The 25219-nt window shown below is 38.5% G+C and overlaps 2 protein-coding genes across 3 annotated transcripts; one reads left to right on the forward strand and one right to left on the reverse strand.

Annotated features, from left to right (window-relative positions):
* Positions 1–837: 837 nt before the first annotated feature.
* On the forward strand, positions 838–15957 carry LOC127445391 (short coiled-coil protein B-like). Its single transcript, XM_051705439.1, has 5 exons — positions 838–2015; positions 5927–5998; positions 6115–6195; positions 6472–6622; positions 14909–15957. The coding sequence occupies exons 1-4, from the start codon at positions 1952–1954 to the stop codon at positions 6612–6614; spliced, it is 360 nt and encodes a 119-aa protein (XP_051561399.1). The 5' UTR covers positions 838–1951; the 3' UTR covers positions 6615–6622; positions 14909–15957.
* LOC127445376 (calmegin-like) lies at positions 10703–25219 on the reverse strand. 2 transcript variants are annotated; one of them, XM_051705417.1, is made up of 15 exons: positions 25071–25219; positions 24353–24526; positions 23663–23736; positions 22185–22243; positions 21896–22037; positions 21691–21772; positions 21240–21432; positions 20791–20980; positions 20404–20517; positions 18950–19106; positions 16187–16402; positions 15970–16086; positions 13050–13191; positions 12829–12947; positions 10703–12043 (listed from the first exon to the last, which is right to left on the reverse strand). In XM_051705417.1, exons 2-15 carry the CDS (start codon positions 24524–24526, stop codon positions 11963–11965), a joined length of 1860 nt encoding a protein of 619 aa, XP_051561377.1. In that variant the 5' UTR covers positions 25071–25219; the 3' UTR covers positions 10703–11962. The 2 variants fall into 2 exon arrangements, with proteins under 2 accessions (XP_051561377.1, XP_051561378.1); XM_051705418.1 differs by having other exon boundaries at positions 24988–25219.

Genomic DNA, 25219 nt, shown 5'->3' on the forward strand with positions numbered 1-25219 from the left:
AGCAATTTTAGATTATGTTTATGCTATAAAGTGTTTATAAATCAGAATATTGCTAGTTTAATAGACACTACATTAAAATCACTCACAAACAGCATAATTCACCGAATTTATAGGCTGTACATTTATTAATTTTGACAAGCATAACATCTATATTTCACAAGCACAGCAAGAGAGCTACACTAATGACCTGAAAACACACTGTCAATTCCACACTTAATTTATGATGCCCTTTAACCACTAGATGGCCCTTCACACATACTTGTCAGATGGTTTTCAAAGCCATGTTGGAAGGAGACGGGCTTCAGGATCCCAGACAAGGATCATCATGTACTGGTGATTTTGCAAAGAGGATCCTTACAAAGAGAAATACACCTATTTTAATATGCACATATAGTATTTATTTCACAACAACTTTATGTCATGCCCTATACTCTCATAATACAGGCTTCTTACCAATAGTTTGCAACATTAAACAGTAAAAAAACAAAACAGTTCGTCTCTGTTAAAACGTTCAAAATAATAATCCTTTAGATAATTCCTTAAAATAATAATTCATTTAATAAAAAAAACAGATCATATTTAACAATATAATTATTATAACCTTTATATACTCAATCCAGATTTCAGTCTGCCACATTTACAGTATAGTCTATATATATATATATATATATATATATATATATATATATATATATATATATATATATATATATATACTGTATATAGTCAATACAGTAAATACTGTGTGTGTGTGTATATATATATATATATATATATATATATATATATATATATATATATATATATATATATAATCACAGCTACATTGAGGGCACTTAAGACCATTTAATTTTTTCCCCCCTCTGGCATATGGGTGTGTTCTGGTGTTAGGGCTTTGGTTTTGCTAGTATTCTTTGGCATATTTGCGATGTACTGGACTGTCAATCAGACAGGCACTGTACAGAGATAAGATGGTAAATGGCATTTTCTTCCTTTTATTATCCAAAGTCTCTTTTTTTCTGTTTTGAATGTAATTTATTCCAGTTATCTATATTCGCTCTAAGCATTAATAAAAGTTCAAATATAAACTCATTAAAGCTAACCTGTGTAGGTGCATTTCTCTCACTAAGTTCCCAGCATTAAAATTTACATAAAATGTTTCTGACATTTTAAATTCAATTCATACACAGCTTGGTTTATTTGCTTGACTGAATAAATAATGCTTGTAAAATCAGGATAGAAATAATTTCCTAAAGACACAAATAAGATAGAGTACATGCTTGAAATGATTCCATACAATGCAGCCTGTATGCCACATGTGTCTGTGTTTAACTGTGTTAGTATCAGAAACTTGCCTGTCAACTTTTTCTTATGCCTTCAGCTTAAACTGAAACAGAAGAAAGCACCTACAGGTGACAATTAAAGCATCAGATAGGGTCTTTTTGGTGACTTGTAGCAATACTCTAGGCTTTTTTACAACACGGATCAAAGTGCAAACCAATTATGCCAGTGTAGTTAATGTTCTGCCATGTGGTTTTGTTTGTGTGAGGCCATCAGACACTTCCTTTAATTAATGTGTCACTGTAGCACATGCAATAAGGCAGATGGTGCATGAAAGGGAAGGTAAGTGCAGCTGATTGGGGTGGGAAGGGATCTCTTTGTAATATGAGAAAGAGACCAAGTGAACTTTGGATCTCTCAGCAGGCGTTGCCCTAGGACTGCTCCAGCATTGTCACCTTAGTTGCCACACAGGTCTGGTTGGTAACCGCGGTGATGGTGAATAATTGAGAGGGTACAGCCAGACAAATGCAGAGCATACAGGAAGAGCTAGACAGAGAGAAAGAAGGAGAAAATAAAATGTTCAGAGACATTAAACTAAATTGTTAAACATATTAAATTTGTTGTTACCACCAGGCTACACCCATTCAGACACATTTACTAACACTCGGTTATGGAGGTTGACGTGGATGAAGATGACGAGACTTTTATTAACATCTCACTGGCTGATGATTCAGGTAAAAGTCTTGTATGTGAACTAGTTTGATTTTTTTCTTTTTATTTGAGGAACTAATCCAGTGAATTAACTGACATTTGGTCAATAGTGAAGGGAATATGTGTGTGCTGCAGCCTAGCTAGAAATGCATATTACAACAGGACACATTAAAATATAGGGTGCTGTGAGTGTGTATGCTTGTATAGGGACTGTAGAGCCAGATTCACACATAAGTGTTAATGTTTGAAAGTAGGTATTGTCAAAGCAGTAAGCAGAACAAAGGCTGCATTTTTTAGATGACTCACATCTAATGTGGTCTCGGCTAATATGTAAACACTTATATCCTGGACCATACAAATAAAGAAAGCAAGGCTGCTCTTTTAACAGTATGTAAAATTATTTTATGTGGGTCATGTTTAGACAGGTCTGCATGCAACAAACATTGGTTTGAATTCGATTACATACTGTACAACCTTTGGACTTTGGACTACTAATAACAGTAACAACATACCTTGAATCAATCAACTCGATACTTAAAGATGCACTCAGTAAATTTGGTCCTCATTAAAAAAGTTTTACTCCTACAAAAATAGTATTTTTGAAACATAGGTATAAAATCAGTTGAAGACACACGATCATATCAGTAACCTTATAAAAGCTGTTTTAATCTACATGGAGAGGGTCCCCTCATGGGGGCTGCCATGTTAGAATCACATGACCAGCCGAATACTACTCGCTAAATCTCAGTAACAATCTTAATCTCAGGCCTGTTATTGGACATTTTCACTCATAAAATAGCTGTTTGTGAATAGTGCAGTTCTACAATAGGATTGGTAACTGAAAATTATTGAGTGTCAGTGCAAAGGCTTGGTCACACAACGGAGGAATTCTGCGGGCGAAGAAGGCGTGGGCAGATGTTGAACGCGTGTTAAATAATAATAAAAAAATAAATAAAATACTGCAAAGCAGCCTCTTTTTATGCTGCACTTTATACTCTGGGAGAGAAAAGTTAAAAGGAAACTCACCGCCAAAATGATATCCTTGTCCACTGTGAATAATCACTGCAGCTGTGTTTGAAGCACCGCCCACGCAGAGGTCACAAACCAAACAACTTCCTATTGGTCAACGCGGCGATTTCGCCTCTCAAAGTTCACCAAACTTGAACTCCACAAGAAATCCTTGAGGGGAAATTCTTTGCCACTGGAAAATAATTGCGCAAAATTTGGATTCCTATTGAGATGACTGTATTTTGCATGTGTGATTGCTCCTTAAGTCAGAGACAACATAAACCAAAATATTACTGAGTTACTGAGTGAGACACCAGAGACAAATAAGAAGCGTCCCAAACTGCACACTTCTGTGCTATTCTAGTCATTTTGTAATGTAAGTAGTGCGAGTAGTATGTTAACACTAAAATGGAACAAATTTTTTTTAACTTTTTTTTATTTTCTCCCCAATTTGGAATGCCCAACTCCCACTGTGCTCTAAGTCCTCGTGGTGGCGTAGTGACTCACCCCAATCCGGGTGGTGGAGGATGAACCTCAGTTGCCTCCGCATCTGAAACCGTCAATGTTGAGCGCGTTTCCGCGGAGATGTAGCGCACGTGGAGGCTTCACGTTATTCTCCGCGGCATCCACGCACAACTCACCACACGCCCCACCGAAAGCGAGAACCACACATTATAGCGACCACGATGACGAGGTTACGCCATGTGACTCTACCCTCCCTAGCAACCGGACCAATTTGGTTGCTTAGAAGACCCGGCTGGAGTCACTCAGCACGCCCTGGATTCGAACTCGCGACTCCAGGGGTGGTAGTCAGCATCTTTACTCGCTGAGCTACCCAAGCCCCAAAAAATGTGTACTTTAAATACAAGGATGATGCATTACTTCAACCATCAAAATGAAGTGTGGAATATTGGACACTTCATGCACTCAGAGCTCACTGTGCGTTGTGGAAGGAGTGGAGACACCTGGCCATGATGCTGGCCTGACAAAACAATTGGAAATAACGGAGAATGTGAACTAGTGAAACTTCAGTAAAGACAGCACCTTATAAATGTAAGTCAATATGTGCCTTATTTGAGATTCAAGTGTTGAAATGAGGTTGGCTAATGCACTAAAGCTAGCTATAACACATTGCATGCATTTTAAACGTCACTTCCATCAGCTGTTAAACGGCGAATGCCTCTGTGTCGTAAAAAAACGTTAAGTGTTCCATTTGGAACGATACGACAATTTTAAAATTCATACAATGCATGGTGTTCATACAGTGTATAGTAATTTGTAATTTGTAAGTACATAGTGTATAGTGCGTAATTTGGAACACAGCTTACAATTACAAAAAGTACTCTGGAGGCTTCATGGCGCAGTGATAGTAACAGTTAAAAATACTATTGTGGTGGTGGGGGCATGGTTGAGCGCCAGCTTGTGAATGGAGAGCAAGATCAGGAGATGAGAACGGTAAGAATCATCACCTGGCAATGATTGTCTCTAACAGCTGTTTATCATTGCAGTGAGAGTTGGAGACGGATTTAAGAGTGAGCCAGACGCCATTGAGGGGAGAGAGAGCTAAACCTGAGTGCAGTGTGTGTGTTGTGGAAGCTTCACTGTCTGGCTGAAAAGCAGCAGTTTTACATTGGCCACTAAAAACTGTTATTTTTGTCTGAGTTGCATCCAGAGTGTGCAACTAAACCGATTCCCACTTCCTCCTTTCCCTTCTTGCGAACTTGTTACAGCTATGTTTACTATAGTAGTACATATGAATGATTTTGCAGTGTACGCCAAGATACTTCAAAGAATGCCATGAAGGATGCCCAAAAACATGTTAATACAATGGTACTTTTTGTTAGAGAATACTTTCTGTACTTCTTTCTCACTTTTAGTTTTCCACGCCGCCTCAGATTTACGGAGAGCTTTGTCTCCCTCTATCGGCGCCATTCGGTAGTGAGTGTGAGTTTGTTTATGTATGCGTGTTTGAGAGCTAGTGAGGGAAGTGATGAAGTAGCGGGCAGCCTGTATCATTACCTGGAGAACTGCATTGGAGGCTTGATCATTTTTTGATCAGCTTTAATAATATCAGGTAAGGCTGTATGACCGTATCTATGTTGTTGATGTTTAGTTAATCTCTTCACTGTTGTATTCGATCATGTTTGAAGCGTGTCATGGTGTGTTCTTGCTCTAATGGCTTCTACCCCAGTTATTTTGGTGTACTTAATATACGATTAAGTACACATTAAAGACTAAATGTACTTTCGGTATCATGTTAAACCCTCTTTTCTTATGTGTGACAACAACAAACACACACACACTGGCTGCTGCGGCGGCCTGTAAAAATGCATGACAACTAATGGAGACTGAGTTCGGACGTCTGGCATGAGTTAAAACTTCACAAAACCAGAGAGATAATGTGGTGTTCCGACTACGAATAGCTATAAAATGTTTTAGGCATGTCGTGTAAATTATAGTGATCTTGTGTAGGTTATTTATCTATAACAGGCTCTTTTTTTGTGTTAACCAGTGGCTAACTTGGCCAACAGTTCATTTCAATGGTATTAAATATATGAATTTGGGAAAACCCTCAAAACAAGAATTAATCTTGGTTAGGCCTACTTGCTTTGTTGTCTTAAAATGGTTTTAATTGTGCCCAAAGTCTCTCTTTCACTCTTTATCACTGTTTTCGCCCACCCTCTGAAATTCAGTTTCTCTTACAAAACATTACTGTATTGATATCAGATGGTAATATAATGGTAATTAATGATTACCATATTAATTTTATCATGGTATTCACATGGGAGTCCAAGGTGTTTAATACACAATGAAAATACCCTGGTACATGCCCAAAAAAACAAAACAAACCCACATATTAAATGAAGTATATTCTTCCTTATTCACGTTGTATCAATCCAGTAACATTTGAAAACATCTCTTACAGCTGAAGGGGAACAGACAGCCCAGCGTTACATACCATTGGACCAGTATAGCACCATGAACTGTGACATTGATGGTAAATATAACACAATTTGGTTTAACATTTATATTTTGTAGCGGTATATGGGGCCATTTCAGTCTAACCATTGCTTTGGAGCTGTTTATATGTGTTTTTTTGTTGTGTCTTTTCAGGAGATATGGAGAATCAAGTTGAACAAGAAGAGAAGACAAGACTCATAAATCAAGTGCTGGAGCTTCAGCACACACTTGAGGGTATAACTGCAGTAATTCTAATTACAAAAGCTTCACTCTTGTGAATTCTTTAAAAAACATCTTTCCACAACTCTTTAATCATTAAGTAATCTCTTACATTTCCTGTGTCTGGCACCACTGGTTTCTTGATTCTGTTTTGTTTCACCCTGTAACTGAGGATACACTTGCACTTCAACACCTGTCATGTTACTTCTGTGATCCACTCAAGCTCTTAATGTCTGCCTGGAAAAGCTAAGTGATGCACTCTAATGCATTCTGCCTCTCTCTCCTCGTTAGATCTTTCTGCACGTGTGGATGCGGTGAAGGAAGATAACCTTAAGCTCAAATCGGAGAATCAGGTTCTTGGGCAATACATTGAGAATCTTATGTCTGCCTCCAGTGTATTCCAGACCACCGACACCAAAAGCAAACGGAAATGAGTGACCATGTGGGTCCTGTCTGCATAGTCTATCATCACTTTCCGACATTCAGCCTCTAATAGCCAGTACATCTAAGCCGCCGTTTATTTATTTATTTAGTATTTAGTTTTACATTATACCGACGCATCTATTAGCATGGTATGGGTAATACTTGAATGGAATAGTGTTATGAGGTATAAAAGGATGCATGATGTATTTTGTGATCGGATTTGTAGAATACCACCACAAAAAGTTGTGGTATATACTGTCTGGCCAAAAAAATTCCCGTTTGGATTTAAATAAGCAGATACTTCAGAGCCTATGATTGGATGATTATTGCAGTGATTAATATGTTTCAGCTGGCAACAATTCTTTTAACGCTAATTGATGCCGTGAGTAGCTTCTCATTTCTTAAACAACCATGTCGGAAGACGTATCCCGTGGTCGTGGAAAAGATGTTACTGTGTTTCAGAAGGGGCAAATTACTGGCCTGCATCAAGCAAAGAAAACAACTGAGAAAAAGGAGATTGCTGAAATCATTGGAATTGGGTTAAGAACTGTCAAATGCATTATTAAAACCTGGAAGGATAGTGGTGAACCATCAGCTTCGCAGAAGAAATGTGGTCAGAAAAAAAAATCTTGAATGATCATGATTTGAGATCACTAAAACGCTTGAAGTCTCATCGTAACAAATTGACAGTAGAACTCACGGCTATTTTTAATAGTGAAAGTAAGAGCATTTCCACACGCACAGTGTGAAGAGAACTTACAGGATTGGGACTAAACAGTTGTGTGGCCACAAGAAATCCACTTGTTAGTGAGGCTAATTGGAAAAAACAACTTAAATTTGCTAGGGAGCATAAAGATTGGACTGTGGATCAATGGAAAAAGGTCATGTGGTCTGATGAGTCCAGATTTACCCTATTCAGGGTAAGAAGGGAAGCGCATGAAGCGATGCACCCGTCATGCATAGTGCCCACTGAACAAGCCTCTAGAAGCAGTGTTATGATCTGGGTTTTCTTCAATTGATCAGGTCTAGGCTCAGCAACATTAAGCGGCAATAAAAGGAAGTCAGCTGACTACCTGAATGTACTGAATGAACAGGTTATCCCATCAATGGATTTTTTTTACCTTGATTGCTTGGGCATATTCAAGGACGACAATGCCAAGATTTGTCGGGCTCGAATTGTGGAAGAGTGGTTCAGGGAGCATGAGGAATCATTTTCACACATGAACTGGCCATCACAGAGTCCTGTCCTTAACCCCATTGAAAGTCTTTGGGATGTGCTGGAGAAGACTTTAAAGATTGGTTCAACTCTCCCATCATCAGTACAAGATCTCGGCCAAAAATTAATGCAACTCCAGACCGAAATAAATGTTGTGACATTGCATAAGGTTGTCAAAACAATGCCATGACAAATGCACACCATAATCAAAGCTAAAGGCGGTCCAACAAAATATTAGAGTATGCAACTTTTTTGGCCAGGCAGTGTATTACTGTTCATGTGGCAGGTACATCGCAACTTAATTGCCATCTTTAACCTTCTCAAATACAAGAGAGACAAAGTCCGGTTTTGAAAAGTCTTACAATGGACTAATACATAATAATCTTTTTCTGTTTATTACTAAAAGCAAGACACTAAAGCACAGACTCATGCAATGTGCATTATATTGCACACTGATATGTTCCGAGATATGTCAATATGCATGATATCCCATTACTTTTTTTTTTTTTTTTTTTAAAGAGAAGTGCATGATTCTGAGCTAACTTCAGTAAGAAGGAGGGTTCTCTAAAGGAGTGCCAATAATCGAAACTCGTCTCTCACCCAACCAATAAGTCATTTAACTTAAACTGCCTTGGAAAATTGTTACATTTTAAAGCAATATCCAGATTCAATACAACGTAAGCTCTGTCCATGCTGTCAATCACCACAGAAATGTTTTTTTGACTTGTCCTTCAGTAATGCACTTACAATAGAAGTCTGTGGGGCAACTGATGTATGCTTGCCCCATAGATGTCCATTATACAGTAAGTGAATAACTTGTGTCTAAAGGAATGTTCTCGGTTCAATACAAGTTAAGCTTCCCCGATAACGTTTGTGTCATAATGTTGATTATCTAAAAAAATAAATAACAAAAAAATTAAAGCATCCCACATATATTCAAAAAAAAAATTAAAAGAAAAAACAAAAATCATGGTTACAGTAAGGCACTTACAATGAAAATGAATGAGGCCAATCAGTAAACATTAAAATGCAGTTTTAAAATTGCTTCTTTGTTAAATCATAACCCATAATACAACTTGGTTGTCATGACGGCAATACCCTGTAATCCTGGTATTAGATATAACTTTACACAGAAAAGGTTAGTTAACTACTTTATAACATTAAAATGTTAACATGTATAATAATGTTTACATCTTGTGGCTTTATTTTTTTAAGCTGTGTAATTTTACGTTCATGGACTGGCCCCATTCACTTCTATTGAATGTGCCTTACTGTAATTCAGATTTTTGCTTTTTTTTATGAAAAGGATGGATAAGTCGAATTAAGTATTTTGTGGTAATCAACATTATGCCACAAGTGCTGTCAATTGAGCTTAACTTGTAATGAAACCTGAACATTTCTTGAACCCAGAGCATTCTTTTAAAAGTCTGCAGACTCAGTGATCTGACTCAGTACGTCTGATTACTTTCATACTTGGATGTTCTATCTTAAGATATTTTCTGACTAGTGCAAAAACCTGACCATCTTTTGAGTCAGACCGATAGATTGAAATTGCACAGTGTAAACTGCTTTGCTGTTTTGGAGAGTTCGCTCTTCATGTTTTAATCCTTTGGATGGATGGACTTCAAATGAACAAAATAAATGGACTAGCAGGGTTTTAAACATTTTTAAAAAGATGGAAAGAGAGTTGGGACTGCTGAGCGATATTGATCTGAGTGCTCTTGAAGCCTCCTGCTGGTTGAGTGACATTTATGAGAACAGATGCTCTGCTTTTTGCTTGGGTTTTGCTGATGTTAGTCTTCATTTGGTATGAATAATATGATGCACAGGGTTCCCACGGCCATGAAAAACATAAAAATATCATTGAGTTTCAAAATTGTGATTTCCAGGCTTGGAAAAGTCACAGAAATTAGTAAAATCTTAAAGCAATGTCCAAGGATACAAGTTAAGCTTTGTGGCATAATGTTGATTACTACAAAATATAATTTCAACTCGTCACTTATGTAAAAAAAAAAAAAAAAAAAAAACTGGTGGTTACTGTAAGATGTTTACAATGCAAGTGAATAGACCATATTCACGATAGCGCCATCTTTGATTTTTAATGGGAATGACGAGGCTGTGAGGGAAAGACAGTCTCTTCAATGGGCTGTATTGCAGTTTAAATGTTTTTAGATCGTTCTGCTGACAAAACAGTGATAAATATCTGTCCATGAACATTCAGTATACAAAGAACTCCAGACAACATAAATTGTGGAAAATCAGATGTGATCTAGGAGCTTTATACCGTTCGTCCATTGAAGAGATGTTAAGTCTATCCCTCACAGCCTCGTTGTCATTCCCATGGCGCTAGCGTGAATAAGGACTATGCGGCCAGTACAAACATTTTAAAATGCACAGTTTCAAATGTATGGCCACAACACGTAAACATTTTACGTTTTGACACGATTGTAGGGTGATAAAATAACTTGCTAACCTAAATCTTTGTAAAGTTATATCAAATATTGCTTCGTTGCCATGACGACGCAACACAACGCAAATAAACCCTGTACACGATTTTAACACTAAAATCATGTAGAATAAAGATTTTATTACACTAAAATCATGTTACCATGTATAATGTTTATGGACTGGCCCCATTCACTTAAGTTGTAAGTGCCAAGTAAGTTCCATTGTAAAAGGACATATGTTTTTAGTGAACTTACATTTTTCTAGTTTTATCAGCTAGATATTAGTCCTTGTATTGTGTAGAGTAAAACGTGCTCACAGGTTTATAGTCTATCCATTAGTTGTCTTACTGTAGACATTTGTACCACTAAAAATAATTGTTTAAATCTTGATGCAAAAGATTGGTACCTGACATACAAATGCAAATCTTCCCAGCAATCTCTTTAGAATGATTTTCATTATCCAGTTATCATGTACAAATGGAAATGTCATACAAATTCATTGGTCCAAAAGTATGGAAACTGCACTGATGCAACATCACAACATATATATTAGTCTGTTTATAATTTTACATTAATGTAGTAATTTATGTTTACAAGCACCCAATGTAAGGTACTGTCTGTTCTAAAAGTGTACATTTTATTTTGTTACAATTATGCCTTTAATAAAATAATTTGCCTTTGCATAAGTGAGTAAACTCTGTTCCTTGTGAAGACCTGGCAACAGTGCAGACAGACATTTATAGTAAATATTTATTTCCAAGAGCAATGAACAGTTTGCAAACATGTAAACAAAAAGGCTGAACTCGTAAGGCTGAACACATGTACTAACTAGAAAAGCAGAAAAACAAAACTGTTCATCACTTGGAAAACAACCAAATCTGCTTTCAGAGCTCAATGGTTTCACGTCGGTCAGTCTGATGTCAAACAGAGGGACAAGTGAGTGTTTTCAGTGTGCTTACAACTGGACCTGTGGCTACAGTGTCAGTGATGATGCTAAACTTAGATCAGCTCGGACTGTGCATAATGACTTGCTTTAATGCCAAAAACGCAACACTGATCCATTCAATACACTCCTCTGATCTAGATGTTTTATGAAGAAAGCCCCTGGTCTGACAAGCAGAGCACTTTTTCCACAGCCTGCTAACTGTGGAAATGACACAGTAGAAAGCAATATTAAAATAAAGTTCTATGTCTAAATTAAATTGTATATTTCTTCAAACAAGTTACAAACAATAAATACGATCAGTGCAATTTGATCAAGTTAAAAACCTCATAACTTAGAACTCACAAGGAACTGACCTCTTAATGTAGAGGTGATCATAAACTAGTTCATCTTTCTAAAATATCTTTTGTACATTTCCCTTCACAGTACTTGGACTTACATCACTTACTAGTAGGGAAGTACTGGACAAATACGACACCTTGAATCCTAATCTAAAAAGAAAAGAAAAAGAAAAATAGGAAAAAACTTGGGAGATAAAACACAGCAGGGCTGATTTTTGTATCTAAATCAGAACAGTAACTGGTACGAACTAAGCGGAAGACTGAAAGGTGGAGGCAAGGTTCAATCGGATGGAAAATGACCTCTTCAATAGAGCGGCTAGGTTTGCCGATTTTTGCATGCTAAAGGGCATAAAGCCGAAAGAGGCAAGAAGGACAAGAAGGAAGAGAAAATCTGGGAAAAAACGAGGTGTGTTCAGTCCTTCCGTACTCTCCTCTTTCTCACAGCTTTAGGTTCATCTCCTGTGCTCTGGTTTCCTTTATCAGCATCCTTCATCTGCAAAGGACAAACAAAAAGATCAATATGTTATGCACTGTTTTTGTACTACGTGTTATTATTTGATTTAAGGGATAGTTTACCCAAAAATGAAAATTCTCTCATTATTTATTCACCCTCATGCCATCCCAGTGGTGTGCGACTTTCTTTCTTCCGCAGAACACAAATTAAGATTTTCAGAAGAATATTTCAGCTCTGTAGGTCCATACAATGCAAGTGAATGGGTGCTAAAACCTTGATGCTCCAAAAAGCACATAAAGGCATCATAAAAGTAATCCATACATCTCTAGTGTTTTAATCCATCTTCAGAAGTGATATGATAGGTGTGGGAGAGAAACAGATCAATATTTTTTTGCTAGAAATTTTTCTCCTTGCCCAGTAGGAGGCAATATGCATGAAGAATGTGAATCAACAAAAACAGAAGAAGAAGAATGTGAAAGTGGAGATTGACAGAACAGGGAGCAGAATTTATAGTAAAAAAGGACTTAAATATTGATCTGTTTCTCACCCACACCAATCACATCGCTTCTGAAGACATGGATTTAACCACTGGAGTTGTATGGATTACTTTTATACTGATTTATGGAGCTTCAAAACTTTGGCACCCATTCACTTGCATTGTATGGACCAAAAGGGCTGAGATATTCTACTAAAAATCTTAATTTGTGTTCTGCCGAAGAAAGAAAGTCATACACATCTGGGATGGCATGAGTGTGAGTAAATGATGAGACAATTTTCATTTTTGGGTGAACTATCCCTTTAATGGCAGTTTTCTCATTTCTTACTTCGTCCTCTGAAGGCATGTCATTTGGCTTACTGGCTTCCTCCTCCTCCTCCTCTTCCTCCTCTGTATCTCCTCCAGCTTCTCCATCCACCTTCTCCATCTCATCCTCATTCTCCTCCCCTGAGAAAGAGAGAAACAAAGAGACAGTCACAAAAAGAGGGAAATTATGGATAACCAAGAATTGTAAATGGAAAACAAAGGAAAAGCTAATTATTCACAAACCAGTAGCTTCAGTAGCTGTATCTGCTTTTGCTTCTTCTTCTTCATCCTTTCCTTTCTCCTCCTCCTCCTCTTCCTCTGTTACCTCCTCTGGTTCTGCTTTGGGTTGGTCAATTTTCTTGTATACGAAGTCGTCATCTGACTTCTGCAACACACACACACACACACACACACACCTTTCATATCTGATGATTCACCTGTAGTACCTAGAGTCGCTGACCCTCTGTTTTTTCTATGTTACAAATGTTAAATACTCATTAAGAGGATTTTGTGCTTGCAAGCTAATCCTAAACACACTAATCTTTAGCTACAGTATATAACAATTGATCTATCATAATAAACCAGATTGATCAACTGTAATACGCTCAAAACAAGGCTATCTTTAATTAGGTTTATGTGGATCTAACCATGCAGGGAACACAAAACAAACAATGGATTTGAGTTTCTCAGCTTCAGTATGACAGTCCACCTGTAGAAACGCATTTCATTTTCTGAAGAAAATGTGAGTGGTGCTTGCCCAAGCAAAACATTTTGGGTGCTTTGCTATACGGTTGCTAGGACAATGCTAGGTGGCTTTTTACTGGCCCACAAACAAGTCTCTATGACCCTTTTTTACACCTGGTAATAAGTAGGGCTGAAACGATTAGTCGACATTATCGACAACATCAACAATAAAAAATTGTTGACAAAAATGTTTGTTGTCAAATAGTAATTTCATCTAATTTAACACAACATGAGATCATTTGAAACGCTAATGATGATACGGGAGGGGGGCCTGGGTAGCTCAGCGAGTAAAGATGCTGACTACCACCCCTGGAGTCGCAAGTTCGAATCCAGGGCATGCTGAGTGACTCCAGCCAGGTCTCCTAAGCAACCAAATTGGCCCGGTCGCTAGGGAGAGTAGAGTCACATGGGGTAACCTCCTCGTGGTCACTATAATGTGGTTTGCTCTCAGTGGGGTGCGTGGTGAGTTATGTGTGGATGCCGCGGAGAATAGCGTGGGCCTCCACACGCGCCACATCTCCGCGGTAATGCGCTCAACGAGCCACGTGATAAGATGCGAGGACTGACAGTCTCAGATGCGGAGGCATCTGAGATTTATCCTCTGCCACCCGGATTGAGGCGAGTCACTACGCCACCACGAGGACTTAAAGCACATTGGGAATTGGGCATTCCAAATTGGGGAGAAAAAAAAAATGCAGCGGGAGAGCAGCACTTCAGCTCATGCTTGACTGAGGAGAGGAAGAAAACACAGCTCACAGTCCAGACGCACTCCAAACTTTCCAAACATATTAAGATGATGTGGATTCCAAAGTATGAGAGAAATATAATACAAAAATACAAAATAAGTAAATACAGAAGCAGTGCTGTCATGACGTGAAATAAAGTGGAGCCGTACATTTCACTGAAGCAAAACTTGCCTGTCAGAGCGTCTAAAAAGAAAACACCCCGGCATTATATCTTTAATGCATCCTTTATTAAAATTCAAATAATAAGGAAGCGGGTTGTATAAATAACTGGCATTTCTCTATGCGGTCAGAGCCGCTTATATGAGTCTCAAACTTCTCCCGGCTGATACGCTGTCTCGCGCGGAGATGCTCATCCCTCACGCGCGCTTGCTGCAGCTAGATTAAAACGTGATGGCTTGCGACATATTGAATCATAATATATGTCACGGTGTGTATCTTATTGTGAAAAAAAATCTGCAATACGCAGCTCTATTAATATTTGTGATTTAAAAATGGATCAAAATCAAGTGAACAAAAAGTTGAGAGAGTGTAGTCTTAGCTCAATATACAATGCAAAAAAACAACAAAAAAAAAATTGGTTTTTGATTTGTCTTTTTTGGTTTGTTTTCAAAGGTCTGGCCACCATTCACTTGCATTGAAATGACCTACAGAGCTGAAATATTCTTTTAAAAATCTTCATTTGTATTCAGCAGAAGAAAGTCATACACATCTGGGATGGCATTAGGGGAAGTAAATTATCAAAGAATTTTCATTTTTGGGTGAACTATCCCTTTTAAAACTATCCCTTTACCACATCTACACCAGTCTTTCACTTTTGCTTTGTAACACCTACATTTCTGTACTCTGTACTTTTCTAACCAATTTTGGGATTTTGTATAGTAGCACTTCTCAAGTTACGGTCTCCTCAGGATGAATCGCTTGTGTTGTAGCGTTCCTCATTTGTAAGTCACTTTGAATAAAAGCGTCTGCTAAATTAATACATGTAAAATATAAGTGCTATGTAAATGTGTACAGGCGGCTGTTGTCTTGATATCTGTTTCACTTCAAGGTGCTGTAAGCGATTTTAGCGTTCTGTAGATTTCACGTGACCGAGCCGTTGAATTAGCCACGCCCCCCTCATTCCAAAACCCTGCCCTCCACAGATAATTTTGAGACCAAAACCAAGCAAAAGAGCAGCATTGTTTGTTCCTGTGGCTGTCAAATTCAACAGTGGCACAATAGTGCCCTCAACTGACAAACATTATGAATCATTACGCTATGAGAATGAGCAAAATGATTGACAGGTGGACACATTTTTGTTTGCTGTTTACAAAGTCTACAGCTGTCACAGAGACCAGTGAGATATCTCAGGACACTTATTTCATTAATATCTTTAAAGGAGTAGGAAATTACTTTTTTGCATACATTTCCATTAAAAAAAAATAAAAAATCGCTTTCAGCACCTTCAATGCAGTAAGGACATCTCTCTATTGTGATAAAAATGGATAATGTAATGGAATAAATATTTGATTCAAATAAATACATTTTATTCCAATAAAAATACAGCAAAAATATTTTTTTTTCCTTCTTCTGTGCAATACTTAGTCTGCCATGACAGCTGTATTCAGAGTATCATTTTATTCTAGAGCATTTATCAAGTGTTTCCCTTTGCATTCAGTGGGATTAGGCACTACCTTAGGCCAGCAGAAAAGCACAGCCAGTCCGACAGGCAGACCAACGGTCAGGATATAAACCACCCACAGCCAGGGCCTCTCTTCTGCAGCCAACACCAGCTGACTCAACACTCCAGGCTGAGATCAAAAGAGACAGTCTGAGCATATGTACCAAACCAAAGCCACAATGGACAGAGCAAAAATGCAATACAACTCTGTGTGAGAGACAGAGACAAACCTCATTGGCACTGGCCACTAGTTTTTTGAGTCCCCAGCTGTCTGCAGCCCAGCGGTCTGCCACCTCTTTCTCTGCAGTTATAATGAAATTGTCAAAGTAAATGTCCGAGGTCATAGACCACAGCTCCAGACCCACAGCTCTGAATGACGCCATCCTAAACGGGTGAAGATCCTCGAAGTAGTCAGGGTTTGGGATTTTCCGTGGACTCCACACACCCTGTGAACAAATACAAACAGAGCCATATGTTAATATTAATGAAAAGCTTTAGCGCAAGCTTAAATATAATTGGTAAAGGCCATCATTGTATTTATAATTGAATGATCTGGTTATTTCTTGCAAAAACAATTCTCAAGACGTAAAGCATTAATCGTCAACAGGTGGGTTGCGACTAGGGATGGGACGATATGGTCTTGATTCGATATAATAACACAACAATTTTTCTTTCAGAAAACTGTTTAGGCAAAATGCACATTATAATTTCTCATCAAAATAAAGTTCTTTAATGCACAATATAAATGCTCAAAGTTAAATAATAAGAGTTTTTCATATACCTTTCACTAAAAGAAAATATCACAAATAAATAAGCCTTCAAAAATAGTGGGCTACATTCTGGTTGTTCAGGTGCAGAACAAACAATAACACTGAATTTATTCATTTGTATAACAAACGCTAAGAGGTTACTGTCACTTTAAGAGTTCAATGAGCACCTCACAGTGTCCCGGTTCACTGAACATTAACGAGAATCTCTCAGTTTCTTTAGCGCATCCATGCAGTGTGAGATTCAAATGAATATTTCTTTTGACTTTTATCTGGCTGTAAACAACAGAAAGGGTATTAAAAGACATTATTCAATGAAAGTGGAGTCTGTGGATGTCAAAAGAAACTATCTGTTTTAAGTTCAAGCACTTTTCAACAAAACAAGGTGATTTTCCAGGTATCCCAGTATTTACATTTCTAAAAGCTAAATTCAACCACTTAAGGACCTTGTGTGGTCCCTGTAAACAGTGAAGAAGAAAGCGCAGTAGGGGTAAACTCAAGCAATAAAGAGATTATGATGTTTTGCGGGTCATTTCATATATGATCACATGGACAGAAAATAATGTTGCACATTTCAAAATTACCTCGGCAGGGTTAATAATTTTTTGGTTTGCGATACATCGAAATTCGATATATCGTCCCATCCCTAGTCGCGACACAAAATGGATCACAGGTCTTTTCTCGTAGGCATACGGACAGGAGGGATAAAACAATGCTAAATTCAAGTAATAAAATAAATCTAACCACATGATTATGATGGTTTGACAAAATCAACACTTTTATACTACAGACTTTGTTTTGGGTTTTTCCAAAATCCCTAAACCAAGATGAAAATAATCAATTGTAACTCCTCCTAGAGCTTTCAAGCTACATAATCCCAACTCAGCACAGATCTGACTGTTCTAACTGACTGAAATAACCGTTTTTGAACAGTGGACCATCAAAAATCCCAAAAATTCCATACACCCTGTGTACACCGGATGTGAATGGCACGTAGCGTCAAAAGCAAAAAAAACTAATTATAATCAATGATGCTGTCTACAGGGGCCTGGGCAGCTCAGCGAGTATTGACGCTGACTACCACCCCTAGAGTCACGAGTTTGAATCCAGGGCATGCTGAGTGACTCCAGCCAAGTCTCCTAAGCAACCAAATTGGCCCGGTTGCTAGGGAGGGTAAAGTCATATTGGGTAACCTCCTTGTGGTCGAGATTAGTCGCTCTCAATGGGGCACGTGGTAAGTTGTGCGTGGATCGTGGAGAGTAGCATGAGCCTCCACATGCTGCGAGTCTCCGCGATGTCATGCACAGCGAGCCATGTGATAAGATGCATGGATTGACCATCTCAGAAGCGGAGGCAACTGAGACTTGTCCTCCGCCACCCAGATTGAGGTGAGTAACCACGCAACCATAAGGATCTACTAAGTAGTGGGAATTGGGTATTCCAAATTGGGAGAAAAGGGGATTTTTTTTAATTAATTTTTTTAAATGATGCTGTCTTCACTGGAAGCATTCGTTGTGACAATAAACGGGTGTCGCGTTCCATTTTGTGTTGCACGCACTGGCACTTCTACACAAACAGCCTCAAGCCGTTGCGTCGCCCCACGTCAACAGACGCGCCCGGTGTAGACAGGGTGATAGACACATTTACAAAATGCTCAAATGGGCCAACGGAGCGCTTGTTAATTCAAACTCTGTCAAAAAAATCTATTTACTTTAAGGTCTACTTTACTTTACTATCTTCTATCTATCTATCTATCTAGACAAACTTTACCTATATAGTTGTATATTTGGGATTGCAAAATAAATACAATTATGAACTTTTAAAGGGGAGGAGAAAACACTTCCCATATCTTTTGTTGTTGATGTCAAAGGCTATGCATTCAATCAAACTCTCTGTGCATTTCATCTGTCACTTAGGCAGAAGCTAGCCAAATTAGGGAGGTATGACAATAACAAAACTATAGTCAAAGAAAATACGACCCAGACTACATTAAGTACAGTTGGCGGGTTTTGGTACTGTGTTGGGTCGCCACTTGATGTCCGATGTGAAATCTGGGTCCTGAATCAGAAGCAGAGAACCACTGATGTAATGGACCAGGAAGATAAAAAGAAAAGTTGTAGAGTTTAAACCCCAAAATTAGGTTGTAATAGTTACAGATTATTACAGTACCGATACATAATGTGACATTTGCTTTTACTGAATAAAACAGACTCCAGATGTCAGCACCTGGTAGTTGGGGTTGTCTATGAGAGGAGCTTTCCATTTGCCCTTATACTGAGGATTATTGACCATGGGTGGCTTCCATTCACCACAGCCAGGAGCAGTTGTACAGGCTGGGTTTGGCACCTGAGGAGCCTCCCATTCTCCATCCATTTCCTCGTCCCTAACAGAGAGAAAGAGAGAGAAAACATTAATGTCAGTGTGTTATAAAAAGAAGACATAAATGCAGATAAAATGGCATCACTGTGTATACAAATTTTTATAACTATGAGAATTACAGATGCTTGTCTCCCACTTGTAACAATTGTGGTCTGTCTTTCAGAAGAAAAGCAGTCAAAGGGAGACTTGTGGGCACACTCTCTTATTAAAGGCGCCACAGCTCACAGAATTATGCCTTTTCAATGTAAGATACTTGGTAAACAAAAAGGACAAACTGGACTGGACTGCTGAGGTACAGTCCCCAATTATCATGGAGCTCAGAGTTCACATTAACATGGTTAATCGGTGTATCCAGTCCAGCCAGTCTGTCCAGCAGAGTGACTGTTTTGTGCAGATGATTGGAACTCACTGTTTAGTGACAAAACAAACAAAAGCAGCTTGTTTTTTTGTTTTGTTTTTCAAGAATTTCCATCCACTAAAAGTCTCTGGCTATTTTTTCTGTACATAGTGAATACATTGTCTTTGTGAGTTGCTCTTGTCTTGTATCCTAACAGTTGCCCCACTAGCATGTGGAATTGTGTACTTTTGCACTTGCAAGTCATATTCTGGTGAATATTCAGAGTGGCAAATAAAGTGATTTTGATTTTAACCCCAATTCAAACTGCAAAGTTCCTCATTGACCACTAAATCCCCGTTCACACCGTGAATGCCATTGTCCTCTGGTGTTGCTAGTCTCTGTACTATGAAGTCGCTAGTTGGTGTTCATACCGATGTACCTCTAACGTTATTGTTGGACTGCACGTCTGGCCGTAGTAGATTTTGAAATGTTGACTACAGATGATAGTACCGGTAAAACTAAGATATCATTCTAATTTGACAAGAAATCAGTTCTCTTGCCTCTAAAAATGAACATTCTGTAGGGGAGAGTGTTTTATATAATCTGCAGCAGTGCTCAATGCATCATATAATTAACAAGATGAACAATCTATTCAAATATGAATCAACCTCACTCAAAATGTCGACATCATCTGACACAGTTTTCCATTAACACAACTCAAGTATCTCACAGGAGACGGGTGATGTGAGCTCCGCTGTCTTCTCTGCCATTGGTAGTCACTCCCTAATGTCGCCCGTCATTCCCACACCTTGTCACCAATGGTCACTATCGCTCGTGTCACCGGAAGTCGCTGTGCTCTCATTGAAAATGAATGGGAACATGTTGCTTTTTTACTCTGTGTCGCTTGCGGTGTGAACGGGGCTTAACACAAGGCACTGGATTAAAAAAATTCTTCTGTTCTCACCAGTCATCAGGCTTTTCAGCAGCAGGATCAAACACAAACTCTGGCTCGTCGTCTAGCCACCCATCAGGCTTCACTACATTAGCATCAGGCACCTTAGCTGGGGTGTCCTCATCCCTGGATAGAAAGAGACAGAGAGATGAAAAACAGAAACAGGGGCTCCCCCTACCACTACCATCCCGATGGCATCCAAATGTTTATTTAATTCTCCGTGTCTGTGACTATCGCTAAGATTCTTTGTATGTACTTGCTAGCAATTCTAAGAAATTTAATGCAAACTGCATAGGTTGTTGTCAAAACAATGAACTGCATTCTGTATATAATGTACTGTATGTACATCCCAAATACGTTCTTTGTATTTTGACCTTCCTCAATGTTCTTAGGCCTCACCAGTCTTCAGGTTTGACTGCTTCTGGGTCAGGGATTTTAGCTCTCTCGTCCCAGTCCTCTGGCTTGGAGTCTTTGGGATCGTCAATCTCTTTAGGCGGGTTCACAGGGGGAATGACGTCTGTCAACAGACTTCCCCTGCTAACACTGGACTGGTCTACAAAGATCTCATAGCTATTATCTGGATTTAACACTGAGAAAGGGAAGAACATGTACAAATCATCACAAATGAATAATTTATCATTGATTCATTAAGTGCAAATCATTACATGTAGGCAACATCGATTTCAACTTTACAATCGAAACATCACACTTTAAATTGACATGTCACTTTTAATGTAATATCTACAATTATTTTCACTTTCATTATATCTGTGACATCTGTTCTCATGGGTAACAAAGGAAGGCTTCGACATATTTCATATTACATGAATGTTAAAGACAGCACCCACCAAGTGTATAAAGGTGAGTCTTCTTATCGGTGTAGATCTTCTTCAGATCAACGTCAGGTCGCTTGGCATGTTTTTCTTCCGTATCTCCATTGAGGGGGCTTTTATGCTTGAAGATGAAGTGCAGTTTGTAGTCCTCTCCACATTTATCCGGCCCAAACATGATGCTGTACGGTGTCCGGTCATGAAACTGCTCCTGTGAGTCAAAAGACGTATGCATCACAACTTAAAAACACTTTTTCTGTGCAAGAGCATTTTACTGATCTTTCATCATCTTATTCTTTAAAAACAGCATCTTACTACTTCAGCTTATGTGAAATCAGTATTTGTATGCAGTTTTTACTTTACAGAAAAGAAATATATTTAAGACATGGTCTACAGTGGGCACTAATAGGTTGCCTTTTCTTCTATTTGCTCCAATGGTATGAATCAGTCAAGCAGTCAATAAACATACCAGGTCCAAGTCCTTTGAATCCGACAGTAGCTTGATGTAAGCACCTCCACAGTCAATTCCATCTTGAAAATTGACCTCATACCTGCAAAGATCAGGTTTTGAGAGAACGCAAAGGCTTTATTTTTAAGTGGCAAATTGTTATAGTAATCCAGGTTGCTGTGTGATGTCGGTTGTCATGGTATCTGTAACAAAGAAAACCACTCACTGGACAATGAGGGGCTTGTCCTTAAAGATGAAGGGTTGGTTAAGCAGAGCAGCGATTGCATGGTGCTTAGCACGAGATTTAAGCACCAAGCCTAGATCACCAGGAACCTTGTTTTCCTTTAGGGCCTCAACCTCCCATTTACCTACATGCATGAGATATACAATTATTAAAAAAGGTGATACATATTGAAATATATTATTGATTCAATTACAAATGGGCACAGACCAACATAAAGCTACGCTAAATATCACAAACACTCTCAGCATGTAAGCCATGCTGAAAAACTAACCATCATATTTTGCAATATCTTCATCAGCATCCTCCTTCATTGTTTTAGATACCTGCCACCTGCAGAAAATCATGAAAAATCAAACAAAGAAACAACAACCATTGCATCATGGTGTGAATGCAAAATTATATTTAAAATGGCTATGTTGCTTCAACTTTTACTTAAATGAAAAAATATCAGCTCTAATATCAAATAAAGGATTGTGATGCCGTCCAGCATAGTGCAAAGTGCCCAGTTGCGAGAAACCCTTTAAGTTAAAGGAACAGTTCACCCAAAAAGGAAAATTCTCTCATCATTTACTCACTCTGATGCCATCCCAGATGACTTTATTTCTTCTGCTGAATACAAACAAAGGTTTTTAGAAAAATCTCTCAGCTCTGTTGGTCCAACCAATGCAAGTGAATGGTGGCCAGAAATTTGAAGCTCAAACAAAGCGCATAAAGACAGCATAAAAGTAATCCATACGACTCCAGAGGTTACATCTATGTCTTCAGAAGCGATATGATAGGTGTAGGTGAGAAACAGATCAATATTTAAGTCTTTTTTTACTATAAATTCTCCTCCCTGCCCAGTAGGTGGCGGTATGCATGAAGAATGCGAATCGCCAAAACTAAAGAAGAATAAGTGGAAGTGAAAGCAGAAATTCTAAGTAAAAAATGACTTAAATATTGATCTGTTTCTCACCAACACCTATCATATCACTTCTGAACACATGGATTTAACCACTGGAGTTGTTTGGATTACTTTTATGCTACCTTTATTTTTGTGTGAACAATACCTTAAAGAAAACCCTTAGTCATAATTCTAATGTTATTGTTACAAAGGGTTTTCTTAACTTAAAGGGATAATTCACACAAAAATGAAAACAAAAATAACATATTTTATAAGAACATACGCCTCAGTCTTTTTTTTGTCTATACAATGAAAGTCTTGTTTTTGAGTGAACGTTTTGGACCCCATTGACTTTTATTGTATGGACAAAAACAGTTGAAACATTCTTCAAAATATTTACTTTTGTGTTCCCCAGAAGCAAGAAAGTCATACAGGTTTGGAGCGACATCAGGGTGAGTAAATTATGACAGATTTTTCATTTTTGGGTGAAATATACCTTTAAGGGATTTCTGCAACCAGATCAATTTAAGCCATTTTAGCCATCCAGATTGTGATGTTACATCCAAACCACCATGGGTGCTATTTACATTTGACCCTTACTTATGATTCTATATGATTGTCCTGTTATATAATTGCATTTTTATTTATGACAACATAAATTCAAGATGGCTTATGTAAGTAGTGTAAAATGCCATTGGAATATTTACAAACAACAATTTTCTATTGTAGTGGACAAGTGTTACTCTTTTAAAACATACATCATTTTCGGGAAAAAAGGACAGGAATGTCTTTTTCCCTTCGTTATTTAATAATTCATCAAAGGGTTGAAATATTTTGTGTGCAAAAACAGTTTAGTCTTCACAGACCTGTTCAAAGAACCATCATCAAATGTCTCAGTGAAGAAGACCTCTCCCGTTGGAACTGGGGTTTTGTATGTTACCTGTGTGTATCAAGTAACAGATATTTATAGATAACATGAAATGTTTTTTTTTTTTAATCCCCATTTGGAATGCCCAATTCCCACTACTTAGTAGGTCCTCGTGGTGGCGCGGTTACTCACCTCAATCCGAGTGGCGGAGGACAAGTCTCAGTTGCCTCCGCTTCTGAGACCACCAATCCGCACATCTTATCACGTGGTTCGTTGTGCATGACACCGCGGGGACTCACAGCATGTGGAGGCACATGCTACTCTCCGCAATCCACGCAAAACTTACACGCGCCCCATTGAGAGCGAGAACCACTAATCGCGACCACGAGGAGGTTACCCCATGTGACTCTACCCTCCCTAGCAACCGGACCAATTTGGTTGCTTAGGAGACCTGGCTGGAGTCACTCAGCACACCCTGGATTCAAACTCGTGACTCCAGGGGTGGTAGTCAGCGTCAATACTCGCTGAGCTGCCCAGGCCCCCAACATGAATTGCACAAGGTCAGGGTACGAGCCATTTTGTGTGAATATTGATCAGTGTCTCCTAACACTTAATTTATTATTCAGTCTTTCCTGTGAGCTATGTCCACTTTTACAAACCCTTATCTTTGAAATAAGTGGTTTCTGACCTGAAAAGACACATTGGCATCTGCTTCAGTGTTCTCACTGCTGTCCATCTCCATGCCCACATCTCCATCCTCTACTTGAGCCTCTTCTTCATCCTCCAGCTCTTCGTCCTGGGCCCATGTTATTATGGAGATGGATAATAACAAGAGACACGTCCAGTCCCACCTCAACTTCATCTACAGACAAGCATGCAGTAAACAAAACACTGTCATTAAAACATCTCTATGAAAAAAAATTGCCTATACAATTTTTTTTCATTCAAGATTCGGAAGAAGCTTCTAATCCCACTGACACTTTGATCCCGATATTGATCGACACATCTGCGACCATAAGAGGACCTTTTTTCGCTTCAATATTTTATATTGTAAGACTTTACGTGCTTTTAATAATCGTTCATCGTTAGATGGACAAATTGAGTAAATAGCAACGTGAGCCACACGAACACCCAACAAAAACAGAAATAAGTTGCAGGAGATCTATTTAAAATATTTCAAATGTATTTTCTTTTACAGATAATCATGATTACTTCTCCATGTATTGGTTTCTAAGAATAGTCGAAGACTTTTCTGATTCATCGTTGTTATTATTATTATTGTGTTATAACAATATAATAACGTCATTTGGCTAGCTGCAATACCGTTAGCTAGATGATGATGATGATGTGTCCGTCTGCGTAGTTAACGTTGTTGGACAGAAAAAAAGGTTGATTTCTTCACTCACCTCCTATAGTTGAAGAAATGTTTGCAATGTGTCGGTTAACGGTACTTTAAACAGATTGGTTGGCCAGCCAGTGTTTCGGCGCGAAGAGACCACGCTATGAATGAGAGCGATAGCGACTGTTATCAGTAGCGCAGGATGCCGCTGACAAC

This window comes from Myxocyprinus asiaticus, chromosome 8, assembly GCF_019703515.2.
Source record: "Myxocyprinus asiaticus isolate MX2 ecotype Aquarium Trade chromosome 8, UBuf_Myxa_2, whole genome shotgun sequence".
In the NCBI taxonomy this organism is placed as follows: Eukaryota; Metazoa; Chordata; class Actinopteri; order Cypriniformes; family Catostomidae; genus Myxocyprinus; species Myxocyprinus asiaticus.

Bases quoted from the DNA above. Each gene is read 5' to 3' on its own strand.
- LOC127445391 (XM_051705439.1), top strand. From the start codon at position 1,952: ATGGAGGTTGACGTGGATGAAGATGACGAGACTTTTATTAACATCTCA. The intron at 2,016-5,926 runs GTAAAAGTCTTG...CATCTCTTACAG, and splicing joins CTCACTGGCTGATGATTCAG to CTGAAGGGGAACAGACAGCC. The intron at 6,196-6,471 runs GTATAACTGCAG...TCTCCTCGTTAG, and splicing joins GCTTCAGCACACACTTGAGG to ATCTTTCTGCACGTGTGGAT.
- LOC127445376 (XM_051705417.1), bottom strand. From the start codon at position 24,526: ATGAAGTTGAGGTGGGACTGGACGTGTCTCTTGTTATTATCCATCTCC. The intron at 21,773-21,895 runs GTGAGTGGTTTT...TGATCTTTGCAG, and splicing joins GACAAGCCCCTCATTGTCCA to GTATGAGGTCAATTTTCAAG. The intron at 16,087-16,186 runs GTTTGTCTCTGT...TTTTGATCTCAG, and splicing joins TAGTGGCCAGTGCCAATGAG to CCTGGAGTGTTGAGTCAGCT.